Source organism: Schistocerca cancellata, chromosome 2 (genome assembly GCF_023864275.1).
Source record: "Schistocerca cancellata isolate TAMUIC-IGC-003103 chromosome 2, iqSchCanc2.1, whole genome shotgun sequence".
Classification (NCBI taxonomy): domain Eukaryota; kingdom Metazoa; phylum Arthropoda; class Insecta; order Orthoptera; family Acrididae; genus Schistocerca; species Schistocerca cancellata.
Window position 1 is genome coordinate 171793667 of NC_064627.1, and position 25095 is coordinate 171818761.

General features: G+C 38.9%; 1 protein-coding gene across 1 annotated transcript in view; it reads right to left on the minus strand.

Moving 5' to 3' along the window:
* Positions 1 to 25095, minus strand: part of LOC126161492 (uncharacterized) — a 307720-nt gene that overhangs the window by 76119 nt on the left and 206506 nt on the right. Inside the window, exons 17-19 of the mRNA XM_049917389.1 lie at positions 19975 to 20858; positions 11586 to 11811; positions 4142 to 4307 (exon numbers count right to left, since the gene is read on the minus strand). Coding sequence (XP_049773346.1) covers positions 4142 to 4307; positions 11586 to 11811; positions 19975 to 20858 — 1276 coding nt within the window. The remainder of the gene's footprint in view (positions 1 to 4141; positions 4308 to 11585; positions 11812 to 19974; positions 20859 to 25095) is intronic.

The window sequence follows — 25095 nt, forward strand, 5'->3', positions numbered from 1 at the left end:
GCATTCTGTGTTGCTGGTGTCAAGCCACACATTGGCCAACGGTGTCAGTGGGCCCAGGCCCTGATGGCAACAACACATCTCTTCTTCTTGCTGCAACTGCTGTGTCGTTGTAGCTGTGTGGTATTCATTTGTTTCATGGTGTGTTTGTCTGGGTGAGGTGTGCAAGTTTGAAGTGTATTTGGCGTTTGTGGTGTTTGGTTTTGTGTGTGTGTGTGTGTGTGTGTGTGTGTGTGTGTGTGTTTTCAAGACTGGGGCAGCCAGAGAGAGAGAGAGAGAGAGAGAGAGAGAGAGAGAGAGAGAGAGAGAGAGAGAGGAGGGGGGGGGGGGGGATGAAACATTACTATTCATCCAAAGCAATAACATCACAACATTAAGAAGTGATCCAACATACCAACGTAACTTACAGAAAACTCGGAAAAACATGGAAACAATATTTACAGAAACATAATTAAAAGAATGATACAGAAAAATCCCTAGGCCCCCCACCCTAAAATCATTGCCTTCACAAACCTGGAATACCTATACGTCCATTGATAAACTTTACCAAAGCACCAATACACTACATAGTCACTCTCTCTCTCTCTCTCTCTCTCACACACACACACACACACACACACACACACACACACACACACACACAGAGCTACAGACAATATATAAATACACTGAAAACATAAATCTAAAGAACTCAAGCACAGCAATATTAATTTCATTTAACATAATTTCCATGTACACACACATCCCAACATCCCAACAGAAGAAACCATCATCATCATCATCATCATCATCATCATCATCATCATCAAAGAAAGAAACCTCCAACTGCAAGGAAACATACCCACAGCAAATATACAAGAAATATCAGCCATACTCAGGTTCATCACAGAGCAAAACTACTTCACATTCAACAAAAAATTTTACTCTCAACCAGATGGACTGCCCATGAGATCACGAATCAGTTGCCTCCTAGCTGGCTTTTCCTCAATCAGACAGAAAACAAATCTTTGACAAAACAGTAATATCAAAACAGTACAAAATAATATATTGGTACAGATATGTAGGTGATATAATTTGCTATAGATGAACCACAGCCTTGCATAAAAGAACTTCATGACAACATAAACTCCATCCACCCACAAATACAGTTCACCACTGTAACACAAACACATGGAGAACATAATTTCTTAGATCACACCATACACAATAGAAACAACAAACATGGATTCACAATCTACAGGAAATCCATTATCACCAGGACCATTACTCACAACCAATCCAATCACCTCATAACTCACAAAGATATTTACTACATAGACTGAACAAAATACCCACGAACAAACATGATTACACGCAAGAACTGAACACAATAAAACAAATTGCACAGGAGAATGGATATGATACAAGAAGAGTAGATAAAATAAACCACAAAATCCAAAAACAAACACCACATTATCATCAAACGCACACACAAACAAACAAACAAAACACAACACAACACAACACACAACAAATCAGCAGACAGTAAGCAACAAATGGCACATAATGACTTACAACAGCAAAATCACACATAGGGTGGGTAATATACTAAAGAAACAAGGGCTCAACATAGCATACAGAACCTTCAATGCAATACAAAGCAGACTTGGAAGAAATACCACCAACACTGACAAATACAGTTAGTTCAGTACATACCAACTTACTTGCAACTGCAGTCAATCTGTATATGTGGGTCAAATGTGCAGGAATTTCAGAACCAGGAATACAGAACATATAAGAGCACTGAAAAGCAATAGCTCACACTCAACATTCGCAGATCGCCTGATAGCACACAATCACCACCCAACAAAAATTTGAAACTGACTCACAGATCTTTAAAACTAGTAGCAGCTTATACCAAAAATTAGCTACAGAAGAAAACTATCAAATCCAAAAATCAACAGCCCGAGGAAAGAAAGTATTAAATGAATACACATCATTGTGCAATAAAACCCTCTTCGTCACAACTGAAGAACTATACAAATAACACCCACACCGAAACTACTCATGGGAGGAGGAGGGGGGGGGGGGGGGGGGGAAGACCACCGCCTCCCTCCCCCCCCACCCCCCACACACAAAACGCCACAACCACCAAATAAACTTCAAATTTGCACACCTCACCCAAACAAACACGCCATAAAACAAATGAATACCACACAGCTACAACAACACATAATGACAGCAAAACCTGTGTCCATGTTTGAAAATTCGTAAAAAGTGCGTCGTCAAACGACCATAAGTCACCGAAATCAGCGTATTCACCTCGCCAAAACATATGAGAAAACACTACAACATCAAAGCCATAAGTTACACACAAAAAACATGATATTTCAGTTTATAAATGCATAACAAACAGAAAAATAAAAATTACGATTTGCTGTTTGCAGATGACAAGTTGTGGGTTGTGTAGCAAACTAGCTACCAACATAAATACCCAATAGCTTCATGTACGGTATATAAACTAATGCATACATCCATTCTTTTCCCAATCAAGCTATAGCTAGAAATTTAGATATATCCTAATAAACAACAGACAGTGCATCAGTTCATTAATACACATCTCAACTGTGAATTGTAAACAAATGATGTATAATATTTTTCAACTACTATTCATTCACAATCATAAACATTTTGTACCAAAAGTTCCTCAAAATGTTAATATGTGACAACAGTTTTACAGTAAGAAAAAATAACCAACTGAAAGGTGTCTTGCATAAGGCGGAATTCCTCGTCCTATTTTCATAGCAACCACAGACATAAGAAGAACTGTAATGCCACAAGATGATTGCAGCATAGTCCTTTTTAGTACAAAAAAAGCTAAACTGAACAGCATTTTTAAATTTTAAATTCATTTTTAAAAACTTCTTGAAGGCTGTGGAGTACTCCTCAGCAAAATTGTACGACATTGTTTGCTGACAGACCTACAGGGGTAGGTTCAATCACCAAATCAAAAAGGCTTTCTTTCCTCTCATCCAGAAGCATCTTTCCTTCATAAAACATGAATTGTCTCTCAAGCTTATGTGTTGACTAAGTCACTGTGATAACTCCATATTTGAAATGTAGAGGTGGTGGTAGCGAGACGAGCGAGCAACCTGCTGGCACCGCAAAATCTACTCCTCTTTAAGGGCACAAAGGGGACACTGATCGTAACATCCCCATCCTACGACAACAGCATCACACTCTCAATTCTGGCAACACTGCAGAGGTTTGAAATTTCATTCAGGCGTCAGACACAAAATCTGTTATCAGGAAATGCATGCCATCATTTCACCTCATCTAACCAACCAAATGAAAATTTCCCCACCAAGAAGTTTTGAAATGTCTGAATGCAAGTCTGATGCCATCATAAAAATGTACATAAGCAACCACAGCTACAGAGATGGGTATTCTTTGGCAATTTTTTTTAGCAAACTTTTAGCTGCCTAAATTTCTGATCGCATTGTTTTATAAATGTAGCTGTATTTTATTCTGTGGGACATAATTTTGTTGACACATCTGCTGTTTACATATCACACCAAGTTATCACAATATCAAGTCGAATCTTCGAATAATTGCAAAAGTAACTGTACGTAAGTAATGGCAAATCTAATTACTCCACATTTAATAACTTTGGCCCAGTGCACAGTAAATCATATTTACTTTCAGTTCAGTTATTTTATTGCTTAGTGGAGCAATGCACAGAAACTGCAGTGACCAGACATGCACACTTAAGAGGTGGGCTTCTGTCAGTTGCCTATGTGGCATATTTTATAGTAAGGAAAATTACTTGAAAAATATATGATCTCCTGTATTTGCAGAAATACAGAGTGTAAAACATTTTGACTAACAAAATTATTAAATACTCAATATTAGAGAATGAAAGTTGCTGCTCACCATATAACAGAGACGCTGAGTCACGATAGGCACAACAAAAAGATTCACACAATTATAGCTTTCGGCCATTAAGGCCTTTGTCAACAACACACACACACACACACACACACACACACACACACACACGCACACACACACACACGCACACGCGCGCGCGCGCGCTAACGCAACTTGCACACACATCTGTAGTCTCAGATAACTGAAACCACACTCATTAAATATTCATAATTACCTGCTGGCATATGATTAGTAGCATAATACAATACAGCAGAGGCTTTCTCTAAGTCTTGACAATATTTTAGACATGCTACAAGTTCCTTAAGAAAATCTGCGTGGTGTACTGTAAGACACCAACTGTTATCACTTGCCTCCAATTTAGTAGAAAATTCTTCTGTTATCTAGGGAAAAAAAGGAAAATGCAAAACAAATGCAATTATTTTACGTTCCAACTGACCTGCAGCATAGTATATATCATTACAAGACATTATGAAAATGAAATCTCCAAAATTAGCTGCAGTAAGGTAATATATTCAATATTTTACACAACAGGCCAGTTTCGGCTTAATTTCCATTATTAGGTGACGTCCAGTTGGAACTGACGACCATACTGCATATACAGTAAATTTTTTCTACCAAGTTGTGGTAAGAATAATGTTTATGTTTTTTTTTTTTTTTTTTTTTTTTTTTTTTTTTTTTTTTTTTTTTTTTTTTTGAGTTACAAAATGTAAAAATATGTTGAAAGATATTTTGATAGTTCCTCATTACAGTACTGTATGTTTACAAAACAAAACTGTCAAAATATCTGTCAAAAACTAAAAAACATATATACTTACCATGACTCGGCAACAAATTTTACTGTATCTGCAATACGATCGTCACTTCCAACTAGATGTCACTTGATAATGGCAATTAAGCCTTAACAGGCTCGTCATGTAAAATATTGAACATATTATGTTATTGCTGCTAGTTCTGGAGCTTTCATTTTCAAATGCAATTATGTTCACTATTTCTATATATTCCTTTTTCATCTTCAAGTTCACATTACCTGACAACACTAAATTAACAACATAATTTAACAACTGTTTACCTTTGTGATATTAAACAAATAACTAGAGAACCAATTACCAAATTGTGTAAGCATTGAGTCATCAGTAAGCACAATTAAAAAAAAAAATGAAAACTTGCAAGCTTTGAGATGAATCCTATAAAAAGCTAGAGACTGCAGTTTGCAGATGGACTGGTAGAGGCTTTGTGTCGGTTGACATGGGTAGAGAGAAAAAGAGGCAAAAAGTATTGGAGGGGTTGGCGAAGAGTAGCTGGTAGCTTGTGGGGGTGCTACCGGTGGGTGGGATAGGAATTCGTGAGGGGGAGCAGCAGATGCACAGGTTAGGAATGTGACACACAAACAATGGAGCTGGTGAGTGCGTGGGGCACACAATGATGAAGTGGACGTGTGGATTGGGAGAGGGTCACAGGGTAGAGGGATGGGACACTGTTGGGTGAAATGTGTGGGTGCAGTGTGTTAGGATAGACTGAGGCTAAGAGGGTTACATGAACAATGGATGTTTTGCAAGGATAATTCCCATCTATGTAATTCGGAGAAGCTACTACTGGAAGGAACAATGTAGATAGTGTGGGTTGAGAAACAGACACTGGGCTCCAGCATGTTGTGCTAAGTGTGTTTTGGAGCTGGGTGGTAAAATATTCTTGGCCACAAATTGATGGTGGCTGCTCATTCTGGTGGATAACTGGTTAGTGGTTATGCCCACATAAAATGTCATGCAACATGCAAATACCGCAGCAGGGCTGATATATGACATGGCTGTTTTCACAGGGGTGCCTGCATCTGATGCAATAGGAATACTTGTGGCAAGACTACAACAGGATGTGCTGGGTTGGTGAATGGAGCAGTTCTTTCACATGGGTCTTCTGCTGGGATACGAAGCCTGTGGTAAGGGGGCTTGGGAGTGAGAGTGGATTTGATCTCCATTAACCCATTGCACCCACACCCTCCACCCAAATGTCTCCCCTTCCTCTGTCCCGTCATCCCCTATCAATCTCTGTCTCCACATCATTGTTGCCTTCCACTTTACTAACTCACTAATTCAGTGCCCCTGTGTCCGATTGCTAGCTAACACACCTGCTGCCTCCCAGGGAGCCACTAACCACAGCTCCCAACACCACCTCCCACTTCCTGCCCATTTCTCTCTCACCCTGGAGTCCACCCACTGAACTGCAATCCCAGGAGAGAGAGAGAGAGAGAGAGAGAGAGAGAGAGAGAGAGAGAGAGAGCACTTCCAGTGCAGCTGTCAAACAAAACACTCATTAACAGCTTTACAGCACTCTCGGAGAATCCTGATTCTGGAAGTGTATGATAACAGGATTTCTGAGCACTTTGCATCTTCCAAGGATGGTGCATGACCTGGGCCATGTAAAATTGAAGTCTTCTAATTGAAAAAATAGTGACTACTGTTCTAATTTACAGTGATAATGTATAAAATTACGTTTTCTAAGTGTCCTGCTAATAAAATGCAGTCTTTGATTAGTGTTCCCCACAACATTTTCTATGTGTTCCTTCCAATTTAAGTTGTTCATAATTGTAATTCCTAGGTATTTAGTTGAATTTATGGTCTTTAGATTTGACCGATTTAACATGTATACAAAGTTTAATGGATTACTTTTAGCACTCATGTGGATGACCTCACACTTTTCATTGTTTACGGTCAATTGCCAATTTTTGCACCACACAGTTATCTTTTCTAAATTGTTTTGCAATTAGTTTTGATCTTCTGATTACTCTGCTAGTCGATAAACAACAGTATCACCTGCAAACAACCTAAGACAGCTGCTCGGATAGTCTCCTAAATCGTTTATATAGACAAAGAACAGCAAAGGGCCTATAACACTACCTTGAGGAATGCCAGAAATCACTTCTGTTTTACTCGATGACTTTCTGTCAATTACTACAAACTGTGACATCTCCGACAAGACATCACGAATCCAGTCACATAACTGAGACGATATTTCATAAGCATGCAATTTCGTTACAAGCTGCTTGTGTAGGACAGTGTCAAAAGACTTCTGGAGATCTATAAATACGGAATCAATTTGAAATCCCTTGTCAATAGCACTCACCACTCTGTGTGAGTAAAGAGCTAGTTGTGTTTCACAAGAACAATGTTTTCTAAGTCCGCATTAACTGTGTGTCAATACACCGTTTTCTTTGAGATAATTCATAATGCTCAAACACAATGTATGTTCCAAAATCCTGCAGCATATTGACGTTAATGATATGGGCCTGTAATTTAGTGGATTAGTTCGACTGCCTTTCTTGAATGTTGGTGTTACCTGTGCAAATTTCAGTCTTTGGGTATGGATCTTTCACTGAGTGAATGGTAGTATGTAATTGTTGAGTATGGAGCTATTGTGTCAGCATACTCTGAAAAGAACCTAACTGGTATACAGTCTGGAGCAGAAGACTTGCTTTTCTGAAGTGATTAAGTGGCTTCATTACTCTGAGGAGATCTACTTCTATGTTACTCACGTTGGCAGCTGTTCTTTATTCGAATTCTAGAATATTTATTCTGTCATCTTTAGTGATGGAATTTCAGAAGGCTGTGTTTAGTAACTCTGCTCTGGCAGCACTGTCGTCGGTAGTATTTCTTTGCTATCATGCAAAGAAAGCACTAACTGTGTCTTGCCACTAGCATACTTCACATATGACCAGAATCTCTCTGGATTTTGAGCCAGGTTTTGAGAAATAGTTTTGTTGTGGAAAGTATTATAAGCACCTCACATTGAAGTCCACACTAAATTTTGAGCCAAGAGCGTCAATCTTTAAGATTTTGCGTCCATTTAAATTTGGCAAGTTTTTTTCGTTGTTTCTGCAACAGTGTTCTGACACATTTTGTGTACCAAGGAGGATCAGCTTCATTGTTTGTTAATTTATCTGGTATAAATACCTCAACTGCTCCCAATATTATTTCTCTGAATTCAAGCCACATCTGGTCTACATTTACATTCTGAACGCGTGGAGATTGTCTCTCCAGAAGGCGTCAAGTGAATTTTTATGTGCCTTTCTGAACAGGTATATCCTTCTTTTTATTATTGGAGGATTTGAGGGTTACAATATTCAATCTCACTACGAAAAGCCTGTGTTCACTAATCCCTGTATCCATTTTGATCTTCGTTATTAGCTCAGGATTATTTCTTGCTAAGAAGTCAAGTGTAAATTCACAACCTTTTATGAAACGCGTGGCCTCATGAACCAACTGCTCGAAATAATTTTTCAGAGAATGCATTTAGCACATTTTTGGATGATGCATACCATAACTCTGGGTTTAAACTTTTATTTTCACCAACATATCAAGAGTAAATTAAAGTCACCACCAACTATAATTGTACAAGTCGGGTATGTGTTTGAAATCAAACTCAAGTTTTTTTGGAACCCTTTAGAAATTTTATCATCTGAATTGGGAGGTTGGTGAAAGGATCCAATATTATTTTATTCCAGTTGCAAGAATGACTTCTGCCCATACTAACTTACAGGAACTATCTACTTCAATTTCTCGACACGATGAACTACTTCCAACAGCAATAAGCACACCACCACCAACTGTGTTTGGCCTATCCTCTCGGGACACCATTAAATTCTTCACAAAAATTTTGGCTTAACTGATCTCCAGATTTAGCCAGCTTTCAGTGCCTATAACAATTGAGCATCAGTGATTTCTATCAGTGCTTGGAGCTCTGATACTTTTCCAACATAGCTACGACAATTTACAATTGTCATACCGATGGCCTTCACCCCCTTGAGACTGAAGCCCTTTGGCATTTTCCCGAGACACACTAACCTATAAGACCACCCAGTCCACACCACACAGCCCCTGCTACTTGTGTAGCCACTGCCTTCGTGTAATGAACTCCTCACCTATGCAACGGAACCCGAAACCCAACCACCCTATGGTGCAAGTCGAGGAATCTGCAGCCTATATGGTCGCAGAACTACCTGAGCCTCTGATTCAGACCCTCCACTCAGTTCTGTACCAGAGGTCTGCAATTGTTCCTGTCAACTATGCTGCAAATGATGAGCTCTGCTTTCATCTTGCAAGCAAGAATAGCAGCCACCTGAAACCAGAGAGAATCTCTTCTGCTCCAAAGCAACACACATCACTGGTACAGTTGTGAGCCACCACCTGCAGTTGGCTGCACCCTGCGCTCTTCATCCCATCTCGAAGGACCCTTTCCATGTCTGGAATGACTCCACCTGGTATGCACATGGAGTGCAGATTGGCTTTTTCCCCCTTCTTGGCAGCCATGTCTCTAAGGGGCTTCAAACGCACCTAACGTTGGAGCTCCCAACTACCAATAATCCCACCCTCTGCCATTGTCCGGATCTTGCAGACTGAGAGGTATCCTCTGAAACAGGACAGGCGACTGCATCTGGCTGTGAGACAGTGTCAGGCACAGACACCACCTGGAATCTTTTTGTCAGACTCAGCAGGGAGGCATTATGAGTGGCCCCCTGGCCTCCTGCCATGCCTCGATGTGACCTCTGTACTGGTTGTTACCTATCTCGTTTCTTGATAACTGAATGATTGTAGAATCTTACGCAGTATATTGTGGTAGGACCACATTCGCACCACATGTTTGTAATTGAGAATAATACTAGTAGTTCCAGCACAATTTCAGCAAGGCTTATTTATTAGTAGCTGCTGAAAGATTACACACTGCAGATCTCATTTGTCAAGGGGTTTTCGAATTTTTGTCTGCAAAATAATTACTCTAACAAGCATGGCCTGGGTTTTCCTCTTGTTTGAAATAAACACTACTGGATTTGAATTACTTTCGGCTAAAAATAATATTTATTTGTACTTTTTGTTTAGTAACTACAACATTTTCACTATGAACATTGATACTCTAAAAATGCATTATACTGTACTGGTCACGTAAACACGTCCATCTCCCTCCAATACCGACAAAGAAGTGCCGGGCAAGCCAAAATGTGACCGGAAGTTGCAGACATTCCTGCATTCCAGATTCTTTGGTCTACTGACCTTAATAAACTCCAAAGATACACATAAATAAATACATATAAATCTACAACATTTAACATCTCAAACGAATCCATTATATATCATAAAAGAATATATTCATAATTAAATAAATTAAACACACTTTCAGGCAACATAATGAAGTTACCTTAGCTCTTTACTGTGGGCATCGTACTTTTCCCATGAGATAAACTTTATCTCCGACAGTTAATTACATTACACCTCCCACTCGACCACAGGTGACGGATCGACCTCAGTGTGGGGACTCAGACATGCTGGACGTCTGTTGGATCACGACTGATCCACAACAGTGGTACCTACCCATCCACTGTAGCTTCAAGCTGTGTAACCGAAGCCATCATAGTCTGGAGCTGAGAGTGAAGTGTCACCAACTCAGCTTGCATCCACACACAATAATCACAGTCCCTATCCATACTAACACCGTGGAAAACTACACTACTCAGACAAACGGACTATTGACACATACTGCAGTACTCTATTGTAGGCCCTGAGAAAAATGCAAGAACTGTCTCTAATAAATTACAATACTGTGCAGAGAGTCAAAATCTGAACTACCAAAGCACTCAGGTGAGACTAAATTATTCGCTCCTGATTTAGAACCTGTAATATGTCACAAAATCGGTTTACTTTCTAATGCAAACAGGAACACGAGACGTGTCTCTATTAGGTATTAAATTAACACAATTACACCCTTAAAAAGGGTCTACAGATCATGAAATACGGAAACTATCACCGAAACACTTCACTTCATCAATTACACTGTTCTGCTACTGTCGAGGAAACTTGAATTTTTCAACGTGAAACAGTCATGGCCCGAAGTCATTCCCAATGGGTTCCCACATCATAATGCAAGGAGTAATACATGGTGTGCCTTTCGCAAAAAACTGGAAGAACAGGACCTCTCCTCAGGTCATTACCACTGCACCAACAACGAAGGACCAGAGTAGTGCAGAACTGTGATCCATTGCTGAAAACTGTGGAACCATTAGGCAGCGGTCTATTCTTCCTTGCATGACACCCGTCCAAACACAGCATCTTTGTTTCTGTTAAGTTTCTGTGTAAGTCACATGCAGAAGTACATGCATGATTGCAATAGATGTGAGTGCACCAACTACAGTTATCTTCATTACCTCAATGGCCTTTAGCATTTTCACCTCTCAATCTAGATAGCAGTTACACATGCCCGAAGAGAACCTTCACATGGAGTCAAATCTATTTAGCAGAGTTACAAAAAATTTGTTGTGAATCTGTATTGGAAGTAAAATATACACGGTTTCCCAGGAGGAATGGTCAACATTCACGGAATTCGAAGTGAAAAAGTCTAGTAAACAAAGAGTTCTAAAATGCATACCTTAAGCGCTACAAGCACTACATCTTGGATGCTGTGAAATTAATCTCTTTACTGCAAGATCTTTGCGTTCCATATTTTGGGAGAAGATAGTGTGGACAAAATAAAAGAAAATCTTTTTTAGTAAGCATGGGCTCTAAAGCTTAAGAACTCTGAGAACTCGCTCAGCTGAATAGATTTTTTTTGCAACAGCAAAGATGATGGAATGCTCATAGCTCTTAAAAACACAATGACCAAAAAATAAAAATACATACCGAATTTTTTGCAGCTAATGTGCAAATTGTTTCAAGATCAAGCCGAAGTGTTCTAGCAACATTAAACCATGTCTTGTATGTTTTCAAATTTAATTCTGTCTTTACTATTCTCAGTGGGTTTTCTAGAAGAGGACGAAAAGGCAATCTAAACTCTGCTATTGTTGGCAATTCACATGCATCTGGATATTTATCAAACCAATCATCTTTCTCTTGCTGATTAGGTTGTCTGCAAAATTAAAAAAAACATATTTCAATGAACGAAAATTATGAATGACATGTTTCTGTCTCTGATACACTGTGAGAGTGTGCTTAAAATAATTATGTGATAAACTAAAATAATAATAATAATAATAATAATAATAATAATAATAATAATAAATAATAAATAATTCCCGTGGAGGCGCGGGAAAAGAATAGGCCTCCGGTATGTTCTGCCAGTCGTAAAAGGCGACGAAAAGAACAAACCACTAATAGGGCTAACCCCCCTTTTAGTGTGATTACTTGGTTCGGACAAGCGCCGTCATGGTCGGGGCCGACGCTTGAACCCTATGCCCGCCCACAATGGTAACGACACTGCTAGCCAACTGGAAAATGATTTAAATCCAAATAGAGGTGTTTTGCAGGATATGCTTCCTGCAACCACCCTAGAAGGAAAACAAAGACAGAGGATGAGATGGTCAGATGAAGTTAACCGACACCTCATGTTCTGTTATTACCAAGCAACAAACCTAGGAACCAACACAACTGGATACAGATCACAAGTATACACAACATTTATTACCAGATACCCAGAATTAAAATTAAAATTTTTAACAGAACAACGACTAGCTGATCAGATCCTTGTAATAATCAAAAATAACAGGATACCCCAGTCAGAATTAGAAAACATCAAACAATAAGTACAACAAATACTAGAACAAAATAATGTACAATCAGAAGAAGAAAATACAGTAACGGACTCAATCATCCCAGAGAAAACAAACAAAGAACAAAACGCGTCAATTAAACAATCAGAGGAAAACGACATCTTAAGACAGCCACCAGAACAAGCACAAATAGAACACGAAGTGACACACATGTTAGATATAGAAGAAAAATTTCAGCTGACATATATAGAATACAAAGACACAAATACAGACATTAGACCATTCTTGCATAGACCACCAAATAACCCACAAGTCGAAACAACAATAAAAACTATCAACACAATCATACTCAACAAAATAAATGAAAATACAACTATGGAAGAGTTACAATTACTGGGTTATGTAGGAGCACTCACTACACTAAATATACACACTAGGCAGAGATCAGAACCAACCAACACACAGAAGAAACCCGCAAAACCAGCATGGCAACACAGGCTACAGATCAGAATAGAAAAACTGAGAAAAGACATTCGACAGCTAACACAATTTATAAGAAATGAAATATCAGACAAAAAACGAAAAAGGTTAGGTAAAATCTCACAACAAGAAGCAATAGAGCAATTAGATGAAAAGAAGCAGAAATTACAAGCATTGGCCAAACGACTTAGAAGATACAAAAAAAGTGAAAATAGAAGGAAACAAAACCAAACATTCAACACAAACCAAAAGAAATTTTACCAGACAATAGATAACACACACATTAAAATAGACAATCCACCAAGCATAACAGACATGGAACACTTCTGGAGCAACATATGGTCAAACCCGGTACAACATAACAGGCATGCACGGTGGATACAAGCAGAAACAGACACATACAAGATGATACCACAAATGCCTGAAGTGATAATTTTGCAACATGAAGTCACCCGAGCAATTAATTCTACGCACAATTGGAAAGCCCCTGGAAATGATAAAATAGCAAATTTCTGGCTAAAGAAGTTCACCTCAACACATTCACATCTAACTAAATTATTTAACAGTGACAATAAGGATTACGGTAAAAAAGGAGAAGGTGAATAGAAAGTAAAACTGCTGGCAAAAACAGGAGGAGGAAATAATAATGTCTGCTTGTGTCTGTGTATATGCGGATGGATATGTGTCTGTGTGCGCGCGAGTGTATACCTGTCCTTTTTTCCCCCTAAGGTAAGTCTTTCCACTCCCGGGATTGGAATGACTCCTTACCCTCTCCCTTAAAACCCATATCCTTTTGTCTTTCCTTCTCCTTCCCTCTTTCCTGACGAGGCAACCGTTGGTTGCGAAAGCTAGAATTTTGTGTGTATGTTTGTGTGTCTATCGACCTGCCAGCGCTTTTGTTTGGTAAGTCTCACCACTTTCTTTTTAAATAAATTATTTAACAGTTACATTGCAGACCCATACACATTCCCTGATACACTTACACATGGAATAACCTATCTGAAACCTAAAGATCAAGCAGACACAGCAAACCCAGCTAAATATCGCCCCATAACATGCCTACCAACAATCTACAAAATATTAACTTCAGTCATTACACAGAAATTAATGACACATACAACACAGAACAAAATTATAAATGAAGAACAAAAAGGCTGCTGCAAAGGAGCACGAGGATATAAAGAGCAACTGATAATAGATACAGAGGTGACATATCAAGCTAAAACTAAACAAAGGTCACTACACTACACATACATTGATTACCAAAAAGCTTTTGATAGTGTACCCCGCTCATGGTTACTACAGATATTGGACATATACAAAGCAGATCCTAAATTGATACAGTTCCTAAACATAGTAATGAAAAACTGGAAAACCACACTTAATATCCAAACAAATTCAAATAATATCACATCACAGCCAATACAGATTAAGTGTGGAATATACCAAGGAGACTCATTAAGTCCTTTCTGGTTCTGTCTTGCTCTGAACCCACTATCGAACATGCTAAATAATACAAATTATGGATATAATATTACTGGAACATACCCACACAAAATCACACATTTGCTATACATGGATGATCTAAAGCTACTGGCAGCAACCAATCAACAACTCTACCAATTACTAAAGATAACAGATGTATTCAGCAATGATATAAATATGGCTTTTGGAACAGACAAATGTAAGAAAAATAGCATAGTCAAGGGAAAACACACTAAACAAGAAGATTACATATTGGATAACCACAGTGACTCCATAGAAGCGATGGAAAAAACAGATGCCTATAAATATCTAGGATACAGACAAAAAATAGGAATAGATAATACAAATATTAAAGAAGAACTAAAAGAAAAATATAGACAAAGACTAACAAAAATACTGAAAACAGAATTGACACCAAGAAACAAGACAAAAGCTATAAATACTTATGCTATACCAATATTGACCTACTCATTTGGAGTAGTGAAATGGAGTAACACAGACCTAGAAGCACTCAATACAGTTACACGATCACAATGCCACAAATACAGAATACATCACATACATTCAGCAACAGAAAGATTCACATTAAGCAGAAAGGAAGGAGGAAGGGGATTTATCGACATAAAAAACCTACATTATGGACAGGTAGACAATTTAAGAAAATTCTTTCTAGAACAAGCAGGAACTAGCAAAATACACAAGCAATCACTCATATAAATACATCGGCTACACCACTGCAATTTCATAACCACTTCTACAATCCTTTAGATCACATAACATCAACAGATACGAAGAAAGTAAATTGGAAAAAGAAAACACTACATGGCAAGCACCCGTATCATCTAACACAGCCACACATCGATCAAGACGCATCCAACACATGGCTAAGAAAAGGCAATATATACAGTGAGAAGGAATGATTCACGATTGCAATACAGGATCAAACAATAAACACCAGATATTACAGTAAGCATATTATTAAAGATCCCAATACCACAACAGATAAATGCAGACTTTGCAAACAACAAATAGAAACAGTAGATCACATCACAAGTGGATGTACAATACTAGCAAATACAGAATACCCCAGAAGACACGACAATGTAGCAAAAATAATACATCAACAGCTTGCCTTACAACATAAACTTATAAAACAACATGTTCCCACATACAAGTATGCACCACAAAATGTACTGGAGAATGATGAATACAAATTATACTGGAACAGAACCATTATAACAGATAAAACAACACCACATAACAAACCTGACATCATACTCACCAATAAAAAGAAGAAAGTAACACAACTAATCGTAATATCCATACCCAATACAACAAATATACAAAAGAAAACAGGAGAAAAAATTGAAAAATACATCCAACTGGCTGAGGAAGTCAAGGACATGTGGCATCAGGATAACTACAGGAGTCACCCCACACAATATCCACCAGTACATCAATGCAATACAGCTACATCCAAACTTATATATACAATTACAGAAATCCATAATTATTGATACATGTTCAATTACCCGAAAGTTCCTAAATGCAATATAACATATACCGTACACTTAAAAGGAAGTGACGCTTGATCAAGGTCACTTGGTGCATGGAGTGGCAACTGACCGTTAACATAGGCAAGTGTAATGTATTGCGAATACATAGAAGGAAGGATCCTTTATTGTATGATTATATGATAGCGGAACAAACACTGGTAGCAGTTACTTCTGTAAAATATCTGGGAGTATGCGTACGGAATGATTTGAAGTGGAATGATCATATAAAACTAATTGATGGTAAGGCAGGTGCCAGGTTGAGATTCATTGGGAGAGTCCTTAGAAAATGTAGTCCATCAACAAAGGAGGTGGCTTACAAAACACTCGTTCGACCTATACTTGAGTATTGCTCATCAGTGTGGGATCCGTACCAGATCTGGTTGACGGAGGAGATAGAGAAGATCCAAAGGAGAGCGGCGCGTTTCGTCACAGGGTTATTTGGTAACCGTGATAGCATTACGGAGATGTTTAGCAAACTCAAGTGGCAGACTCTGCAAGAGAGGCTCTCTGCATCGCGGTGTAGCTTGCTCGCTAGGTTTCGAGAGGGTGCGTTTTTGGATGAGGTATCGAATCTATTGCTTCCCCCTTCTTATACCTCCTGAGATCACGAATGTAAAATTAGAGAGATTAGAGCGCGCACGGAGGCTTTCAGACAGTCGTTCTTCCCGTGAACCATACGCGACTGGAACAGGAAAGGGAAGTAATGACAGTGGCACGTAAAGTGCCCTCCGCCACACACCGTTGGGTGGCTTGCGGAGTATAAACGTAAATGTAAAAGGTATTAATTAACACATTAGAGCACTTCTAATTTGTGAAACAATTATCTCTGCCAGTTACAGGATAACTGAAAATAAAGGAAAATGTAGCTACTGGTAGATAAGCAGCCCTTAAACATCACTTTTCCAGGCTGATTTCTATGTGCAGCTACAGTTTATGAGAAGGAAACTCTTACTGTACACAAATTATTTATTTGAAAAGTATCTGTATTGCATTTTTGAACTAGGTGTACAGGGAGGGGCAAAATCTCTCAATGCAAAATCACTCCTGTCCTTCAAGTTGAGAAACTGTTCTTTCTGCAATTTTGCAGTAAGAAATTTTATTAGGCTGTTTGCTGCTTTCTTGCACAATTTGTAGCAAACTGTACTGGGTTTGGTCACAGCAGGCACACTGTGAGCCTCAGATAGTTCTGAACCCAGCTGTCACATGGAGAATGGGCAGTTAAAAGACCAATTATAAATGTTGAATTTTAAGTTAGTTCCACCCCTCTTCACGGTCACTTAGGGTCTTTGTTAGGTGTGACAGTGGTCATAAGTGTTTCAGTTGCCTGTGTGATGTCAGAGCTACGGGGCAGGCAGGTCCAGGTCTGAAGAGAAGCACCTGTCACTCCATCAAAGGCTAGGAAGCCCTACAGGTGACTTTAGGTAAATCAGAAGCATGGTGGGTCACACTTGCAATGTGATGAGGTGTAGTGTGATCCACCCAGTACTGGACACTGTCTTGATGTTGAAGAACACCCAGTTGGGTGCACGGTATCTATTCTGCTCTGCTGATCATCTATTTCTACGGATTTCCTTTGGCGACTACTTAGGGTGACAGAAGGGACCTTGGGGGAAGTGGTGGAGAGCAGAATGTGAGCTATGGCAGAGGATGAGTCTAGCTATTCTGAAATGCATATGGCTGCCAGTGATCAGAACACACAGCTCCTCAAATACGAGACACTCTACAACTCTAATCCTGAGGCAGGGAGAGAATGGACCATAAAGCATGTTATGTTTGTTAACACTCATCAACAGGAGAAATGGTCAGGTGGATTGTGTTCAGTGTGTCATATGTCTTGTGTTGACAAGTAAAGGGAATATACTTATATTATTTCTGGCACATGAATTTCAACAGTTAGTGCTTGGAGATGTGTATAGGGCGACAGCAGAGAAGTAGTATGTATTATTACAAAATAAACATCTTCATTGGCTTTATCTACCGTATTTACCCGAATCTAAGCCGCACTCGAATCTAAGCCGCACCTGAAAAATGAGACTCGAAACAAAGGAAAAAAAGATTTCCCGAATCTAAGCCGCACCTGAAATTTGAGACTCGAAATTCTAGGGGAGATAAAAGTTTTAGGCCGCACCTCCAAATCGAAACAAAGTTGGTCCATTGTAATATTCGACACAATTTAGGTCGAATGAATGACGATACAGCTACAGTAGTTTGGTTCGAGTCTTAAGCTTTACCAGGTAGCCATAACTATGCGTCAGGCGCTCCGTCTGTATTTATACGGGTACCCTTCCTTTTTCGCGTGCTTCGTCTGGTTTGAATCGATTGCTTATTTTGTTTGATCTGATAAGTGCCGTTTTCTCTGTTATAGGTGTTTACGTCACTCTAAGCTGAAAATGCATCACTGTAATGTGTCATGCATTGTTTGTCGCATTCTGATAGTGCGTGTTTACGGCCTGTCGCCGTTCGCGGCATGGCTTGCTTTTGTGCGCGCTACCACCGCTTACAACTAAAAAGAGGCGAACCGTCTCATTAGTGAAGCAATGTCAAGAGACTGCTATTTGTTGTTACTTACACTGCTGCTTTCTTTGAGAATTATCAACAAGAACCAAATAATAGGCTGCGTATGATAGAACATGTTCTGAACGAGAGTTAGGCGCAAATCTTTCTCCATTTGAAAATATTTGCGGCCGCTTCTTTAGTACATCAAATTCTGCACAGAAATTAGAGTCATCTTAGATTTAAAAATCTAGTCAGTTGCCGTGGTTCATTTCTGACTGTATCACTATTAGGCTAAGAATAATACGAATATAAACAGACACGATAAGTGTATTCTTCCGCGTTTGGTGTTGTCTCACTCTAGTTTCGTAGTTTATTAGGCAGACAGGATTTAAATGAGATAGCAACAAACACGGAAGAACACATGGCAAAACGTTTATATTCGTATTATTCTTATGGTGAATGGTGAAGAGAATACTGCTTGTGATTCACATTTCATCAGGTTACTATTAGCAACCATCTCTTCTCACAGGTAGGAAAAAACTCAGAACGTACAGTTGGCCATATTGACAAACATCCCAAACAGTCTTGCCAGTCGGATTTTCGTAGTACATTGAAATTCTAATACATTCGAAGATGAACAATACGGAATTTGTATTTACTTCGTTGGATAATGTATGAAAATGCAGTGGTCGAAACTCGGGGCGGAGAAAAAAAAAGCTCGTCTTCCACCTTTTTTTTTATTTATTTACTGACGCAGAGGTTTTGGCGCCAGTATTTATCTTTGTGCCTACAAAGCATGTCTGTGTAGCGCTACATATATTCGACGGCAGAAGTTAGTTGTGGCGGCACCTACCAACATTTTTCAGAACTTCCGCTTGCTTTGCACTCGATTCTAAGCCGCAGGCGGTTTTTTGGATTACAAAAACTGGAAAAAAAGTGCGGCTTAGATTCGAGTAAATACGGTACTTCAGGCTTATTCTTATGGGGGTTAAGTTTACAAATTGGTTCCTAGAGATACAAGCACAGGTATCTTTCTTGCGTCAAGAGTTTCAGTTCCTCTATGTAGGATCCACTGCAGTAGGACACCCCACCTTACTGGAGAGGTTTAACTACTTTTCACCTCTCTTATTCGGCATATTAACTAGTTTATGGCAGTATATGGAGGTGGAAAGGACTTTTTTTGGTTCACCACAGCCTCTTGTATATTTGGACTTAATACGATTTTCAACCCCCTGACCCTCCATCCTCTCTCCCCTCCTCATCCTCAAATGGCTTTTGCCAGGAGTAAGCCACCTACTTCAAAAGTGATTATCTTAATTCACACAATACTGACAAATGAAATCATCTTGCAACAGGTAGAAACTCTGCACAAAGCACCACCGGTACAATGCATGCTGTTAAAGTAAATTTTGAAACCACCACCACCACCACCACCACCACCACCACACTTTAGCAAAGCCACAAATATACAGATAAATCTCTTTAGTTACATAATGCAGAACTTACCTCAACCTTTGATACCTCTTCAAGAAACAAAGAAGTTGATGTTCATCGTTCATTTCATTTTGAAAATCATCATGGTTCATGAGAACATTGACACACATAAACATTTCATAATTATAGTAATTGATTTTGTAATACAATTTCTGTAAACATGACCGCACTCTCTCTTTTAAGGTTATCTTTTCAATTATCTCCTTTCCCTTTTTTAGAATAGGTTCTTCTGAATTCTTCACACTGAATCCTCTGCTACCGTCTGGATTTACTGTTACCTCTACTTGGGGTTTCCAAGATAAAATAAGAGTTTCCAGATACAAAGTCAGGTAATCTTCCACATCCAAATGGAAGTCATTACAAAATTCTTCAACCAACTGTGTAGAAAATGAGTCAACAGATATTAGTGCTCTGAACATATGTTGAGACCCTGAACTGTAATGTTTGTAAGCTTCCTTGTATGGTATTTTAAACTTCACTAATGTCTTTATCCACTTACAGCCTATAAGAGTCTGATAAAATTTTGTCATTATGTCACTGCATTCAATTATTTCAGCAAATGCTACAGCTAATTCTGCCAACGCACCTAGTCTTACACAGTCATGAGCAAAGGTTTTTGAAGCATCTGTCAGTTCCTGTACAGAGTTTTCATTATTAATACATAAAAGTGCAACACCCATTGTGCGATCCAACTTTCGAAATTTCAAAATTCTATGTAATAATGTCCTTGCAGCCAAAATTATGTTTGCTTCAACATCAAAGAGTTCATTTTTTCTGCACTGTAGCACTTTGTAATAGATGTTCAGCAACACTTTCAACATAGTTACTTCACACAAGTCCTCTCTCAAGCATTTGTAGTAATCTCTAAACACACAACTCGCTTCTGCATCCATTTCCTGCAAGAAAAAAGAAACCAGCAAATCCTGAATGTAGTGAAAATGTTCCGAACTCTTCACCATCACAAAACAAATAATACTAAATATAAAACATATCACAACTTAAGGAACAAGTGGAAATCTGAGAATATAACAAATGCCTGTCGCATATGGTTCACTTATAATTGATTACACACTGCTGGTGTAAAATGTGATTAAAACACTAAATATGTGAACCTCCCCCCCCCCCCCCCCCCCCCCAAGATTCACAAAAGGCATATACTGTTCTATGAATCTAGTCTCGCAATAGATAAGTGAAAAAAAAAGTTGTCATGAAGCTTTAGTAAAAATGATTCTACAAAAACCAATACAAGTCTCCAAATGTCATTCCATGCCTTTAATATGAGAGTAAACTAGCTCAATTTGTAAGAACAGCCACCACACACCATAAGCTGGCTTGTGAAGTATGAAAGTAGGGGCATTTACATAAGAAATTTTATAATTTTTAGCATAGGAACTATGTTGTGTGTATCCTTCTACAAATCTCACTGATTTACTTTCAGTAATCTTGCAGCTGGAACTGAAAATGAACAGCACTCAACTAACGTGATGACATTTTTGTACTCTATTCAATTACTTTCTGAGCCAATACCGCAGGGCCATACAGGCTGCTGGGATGTTGTGACAGATGTTTTAGTATCAAATCTTCACAGTGTCAACTGTCCAAGATAATTTAGTACAAATATCTTAGCAGAATGTTGGATACCAATTGACTGGCCATGAAGGAGCGCCCTCTCATGAACCAGTATCACCCAGGGCTGTAAAACATAATAATGTTCTCCACAATTGTTTCAAAATTTTTCTTGCCATGTCCTGAAAGGAGAAATATCCTCCCCACCTTAGCACAGAGATATACCACCACCCAATCACCCTATGCAACACCTTCATCCAACCTTATTCCATCCCTGCTCCCAAACCTGTGTCCCATAACATATATCTACATCTACACTCAGAAAACCACTGTGAAGGGCATGATAGAGGGTATGCCCCATTGTATCAGTTATTAGGGTTTCTTACCATTCCAATTATGTATGAAGTGCGGGAAGAATAATTGTGTAAATACCTCTGTGTGTGTTGTAATTAATCTACTCTTGTCTTCAGTATCCCTAGGTGGCTGATACATAGGGGGTTGTAGAATATTCCGAGAGTCATCATTTAAAGTCAGTTCTTGAAATTTTGTAAGTAGGGTTTCTTGGGACAGTTTGCGTCTATCTTCAAAAGGCTGCCAGTTCAGTTTCTTCAGCATTTCTGTGGCACTCTCCCATAAGTGAAACAAACCTGTAACAATTCATGCTGCCCTTCTCTGGATACATTCAATATTCTCTATTAGTCCTATCTGACATGGGTCCCACACACTTGAGAAATATTCCTGATGGGATCATGCCAGTGATTTGTAAGCAGTCTCCTTTGTAGACAGATTGCATTCCCCCAGTACTCTTCTGACAAACTGAAGTCTCCCATCTGCTTCACTGGTTACTGAGCCTCTATGAGCATTCCATTTTGTATCCCCAAGAAGTGTTATAACCAGATATCTGTAGCAGCCAACAGTGACGCGCTGATATTATAGCCCTAGGATACCACGTCTTTTCATTCTGTAAAGTGTAAAATTTTACATTTCTGAATATTTAAAGCAAGTTGCCAATCTCTGCACCACTCTGAAATCTTATCGACATCTGACTGTATATTAATGCAGCTTCTTTCAGACAGTACTTCATTATAGATAAATGCATCATCTGCAAAAAGCTTGAGGTTACTACTAATATTGTCCACCCGTCATTAATATACAACATGAGCAGCAAGGGCAGAATAACACACTTCCTTGGGGCATACCCGAGGTTACTTCTGCATCTGATGATGGCTCTCCATCCGAGGTAACATGCTGCGTCCTCCCTACTATAAAATCCTCAATCCAATTACAAATTTTGCTTGATATCCCATACGATAATACTTTTGGCAATAAGCATAGATGTGGTACTGAGTCAAATACTTTTCAGAAACTGAGAAATACTGTATCTACCCGACTGCCTTGATTTAAAGCTTTCAGTATGCTATGTGAGAAATGTGAGAGTTGGGTTTTGTGCGATCGATGTTTTCAGAATCTGTCCTGGCTATCATGGAACAGGTCATTATATTTGAGATACCTCATTATGTTTGCAGTCAGAATATGTTTTAAGATTCTACAACAAATCGACATCAAAGATGCTGGGTGGTAGTTTTGTGGATCGCTTCTACTACCCTTCTTACAAATGGGTGTAACTTGTGCTTTCTTCCAACTACTGGGCACAGTTTTTTGTTCGAGGGAGAGACAACAGATCGTATTTAGAAGAGAGGCTAACTCAGTGGCACATTCAGTATAGAATCTAATTCCATCACGACCTGAAACTTTGTTAAAATTGAACAATTTCAGCTGTTTCTCAAGATCACTGGCACTAACACTTATTCCACTACTCATCTTTTCAGTTATATGAGGATTAAACTGGGGCAGTACTTCTGGGTTTTTCTTTGCAAAGGAATATTTAAAATGGAGTTAAGAATTTCAGATTTGCTACCCTCAATTTCAGTTCATGTCTCATTTGCGAGCGACTGGACACTAACTTTGGTGTCACGAACAGCCTTCACATATTACCAGAATTTCACTGTGTTTTGTGAAAGGTCATTTGACAATATTTTGCCACAGCCTACCTGTAAAAGACCTAGATGCAAGACGTAATCCATACATCCCCCCCACTACCATCTACTCCAGTCCTGTAACTGGCATTTCTTACTTCATCGAAGTCAGCCACCTTTGAAAGTAGCCATTATGTCTACCAACATACCTGCAAGCACTGTGTGGAAATCTGTATGAGCATTACCACTAATAGGCAGCCTAACCACTCAAATATCCATTGCCAAGCTGTGACAGACACACAACTGGAACAGGTGTGCACTAAACATCAAGAGGCTGCTACCCAAGTATTGACTGTGTGTGGGGTCCACACAAAGGATTTTTATACAAGACAACTCTCGATCCAGTCATAACAATAACTATAGTGCACCCACAACTGTCAGTATAAGATCCAAATAAATGTTCCCTACATGCAAGACTATTAATATCCAGGTGACTGGCACTTTGCTGTGAATGTTTCAGCTGTTAAAAGAGTTTGAAATGCTGCTAAAAAAACTACAGCACTTACATTACACTAATTACAGAAAGTTGTTAAAACCCTAAATTGATAGCAGTGAGATATTTGGGGAAATTTCAAGCAAATGCTGAAAGATATGTTGATGGTATAAGGAGTTGGTGCATTTGTCGCAGTAGACAAGAAACTCAAATCCAATGGGACAGAAATTTAAACTGCTTGTGAAACTGTCTGGGAAAGCCTTGGTATGAAGGGTGGGCATGAACTTACAACTGGATTCTTCTATCAACCACCTACATATGTATCGGAAACTTTTTTTTAAAAAAAGGTTCGCCAGTACATAAGATCTCCAAACATACAGTCACCAATGAGGGAGACTGATCATCAATCAACTGGGAAAACCTGTGTTTTTCTTCTTTTTTCCCAAGTGGAGGACATGACAAGATGTCTTGCGAAACACTACTAAATGCATTCTCTGAGAACTACCTAGAACATTGTTCAGAGGCCCAATCATGATGGAAATATACTGGATCTATTAGTGACAATGATTAGCAAAGTATAAAGGGCAACTAAAACAAGAAGGATTTACATTTTCAGCAAACTAGGTAAAGAGTTAGAGATGTCTTATCTCAATAACAAACTCTTAAACATTTAGCTCCAGCAAGGAGCATATAGAAGAACTGTGACTCAGGTTTAGAAAAACGGCTGACCACAAACCTTATGAAGGGCAATGTGTGAAGCCTTCAACAACAATTATGGCAGATTATTATTGTAAGATTTCTTACAAAAGCCAAAGAAATTCTAGTTTTATGTAAAGGCTGTTGATGGCATCAAAATTAGTGTTCAGTTCCTGACAGACAAGGCAGGGACTGAAATTGAGGCTAGCAAAGCAAAAGCAAAAAAGCTCATCCCTGTTCTTCAGTTTTCATTTAGAAATGAAAATCCAGGAGTACTGCTCGTTCTTAATTCTCTCACCATAGCAAAGATGAACAACAGAGATGCTAGTTTCGGTGGTGCTGAGAAATAGCTAAAATCATTAAAACTGAACACAACTCCAATGACCAATGGATCCCTATCAG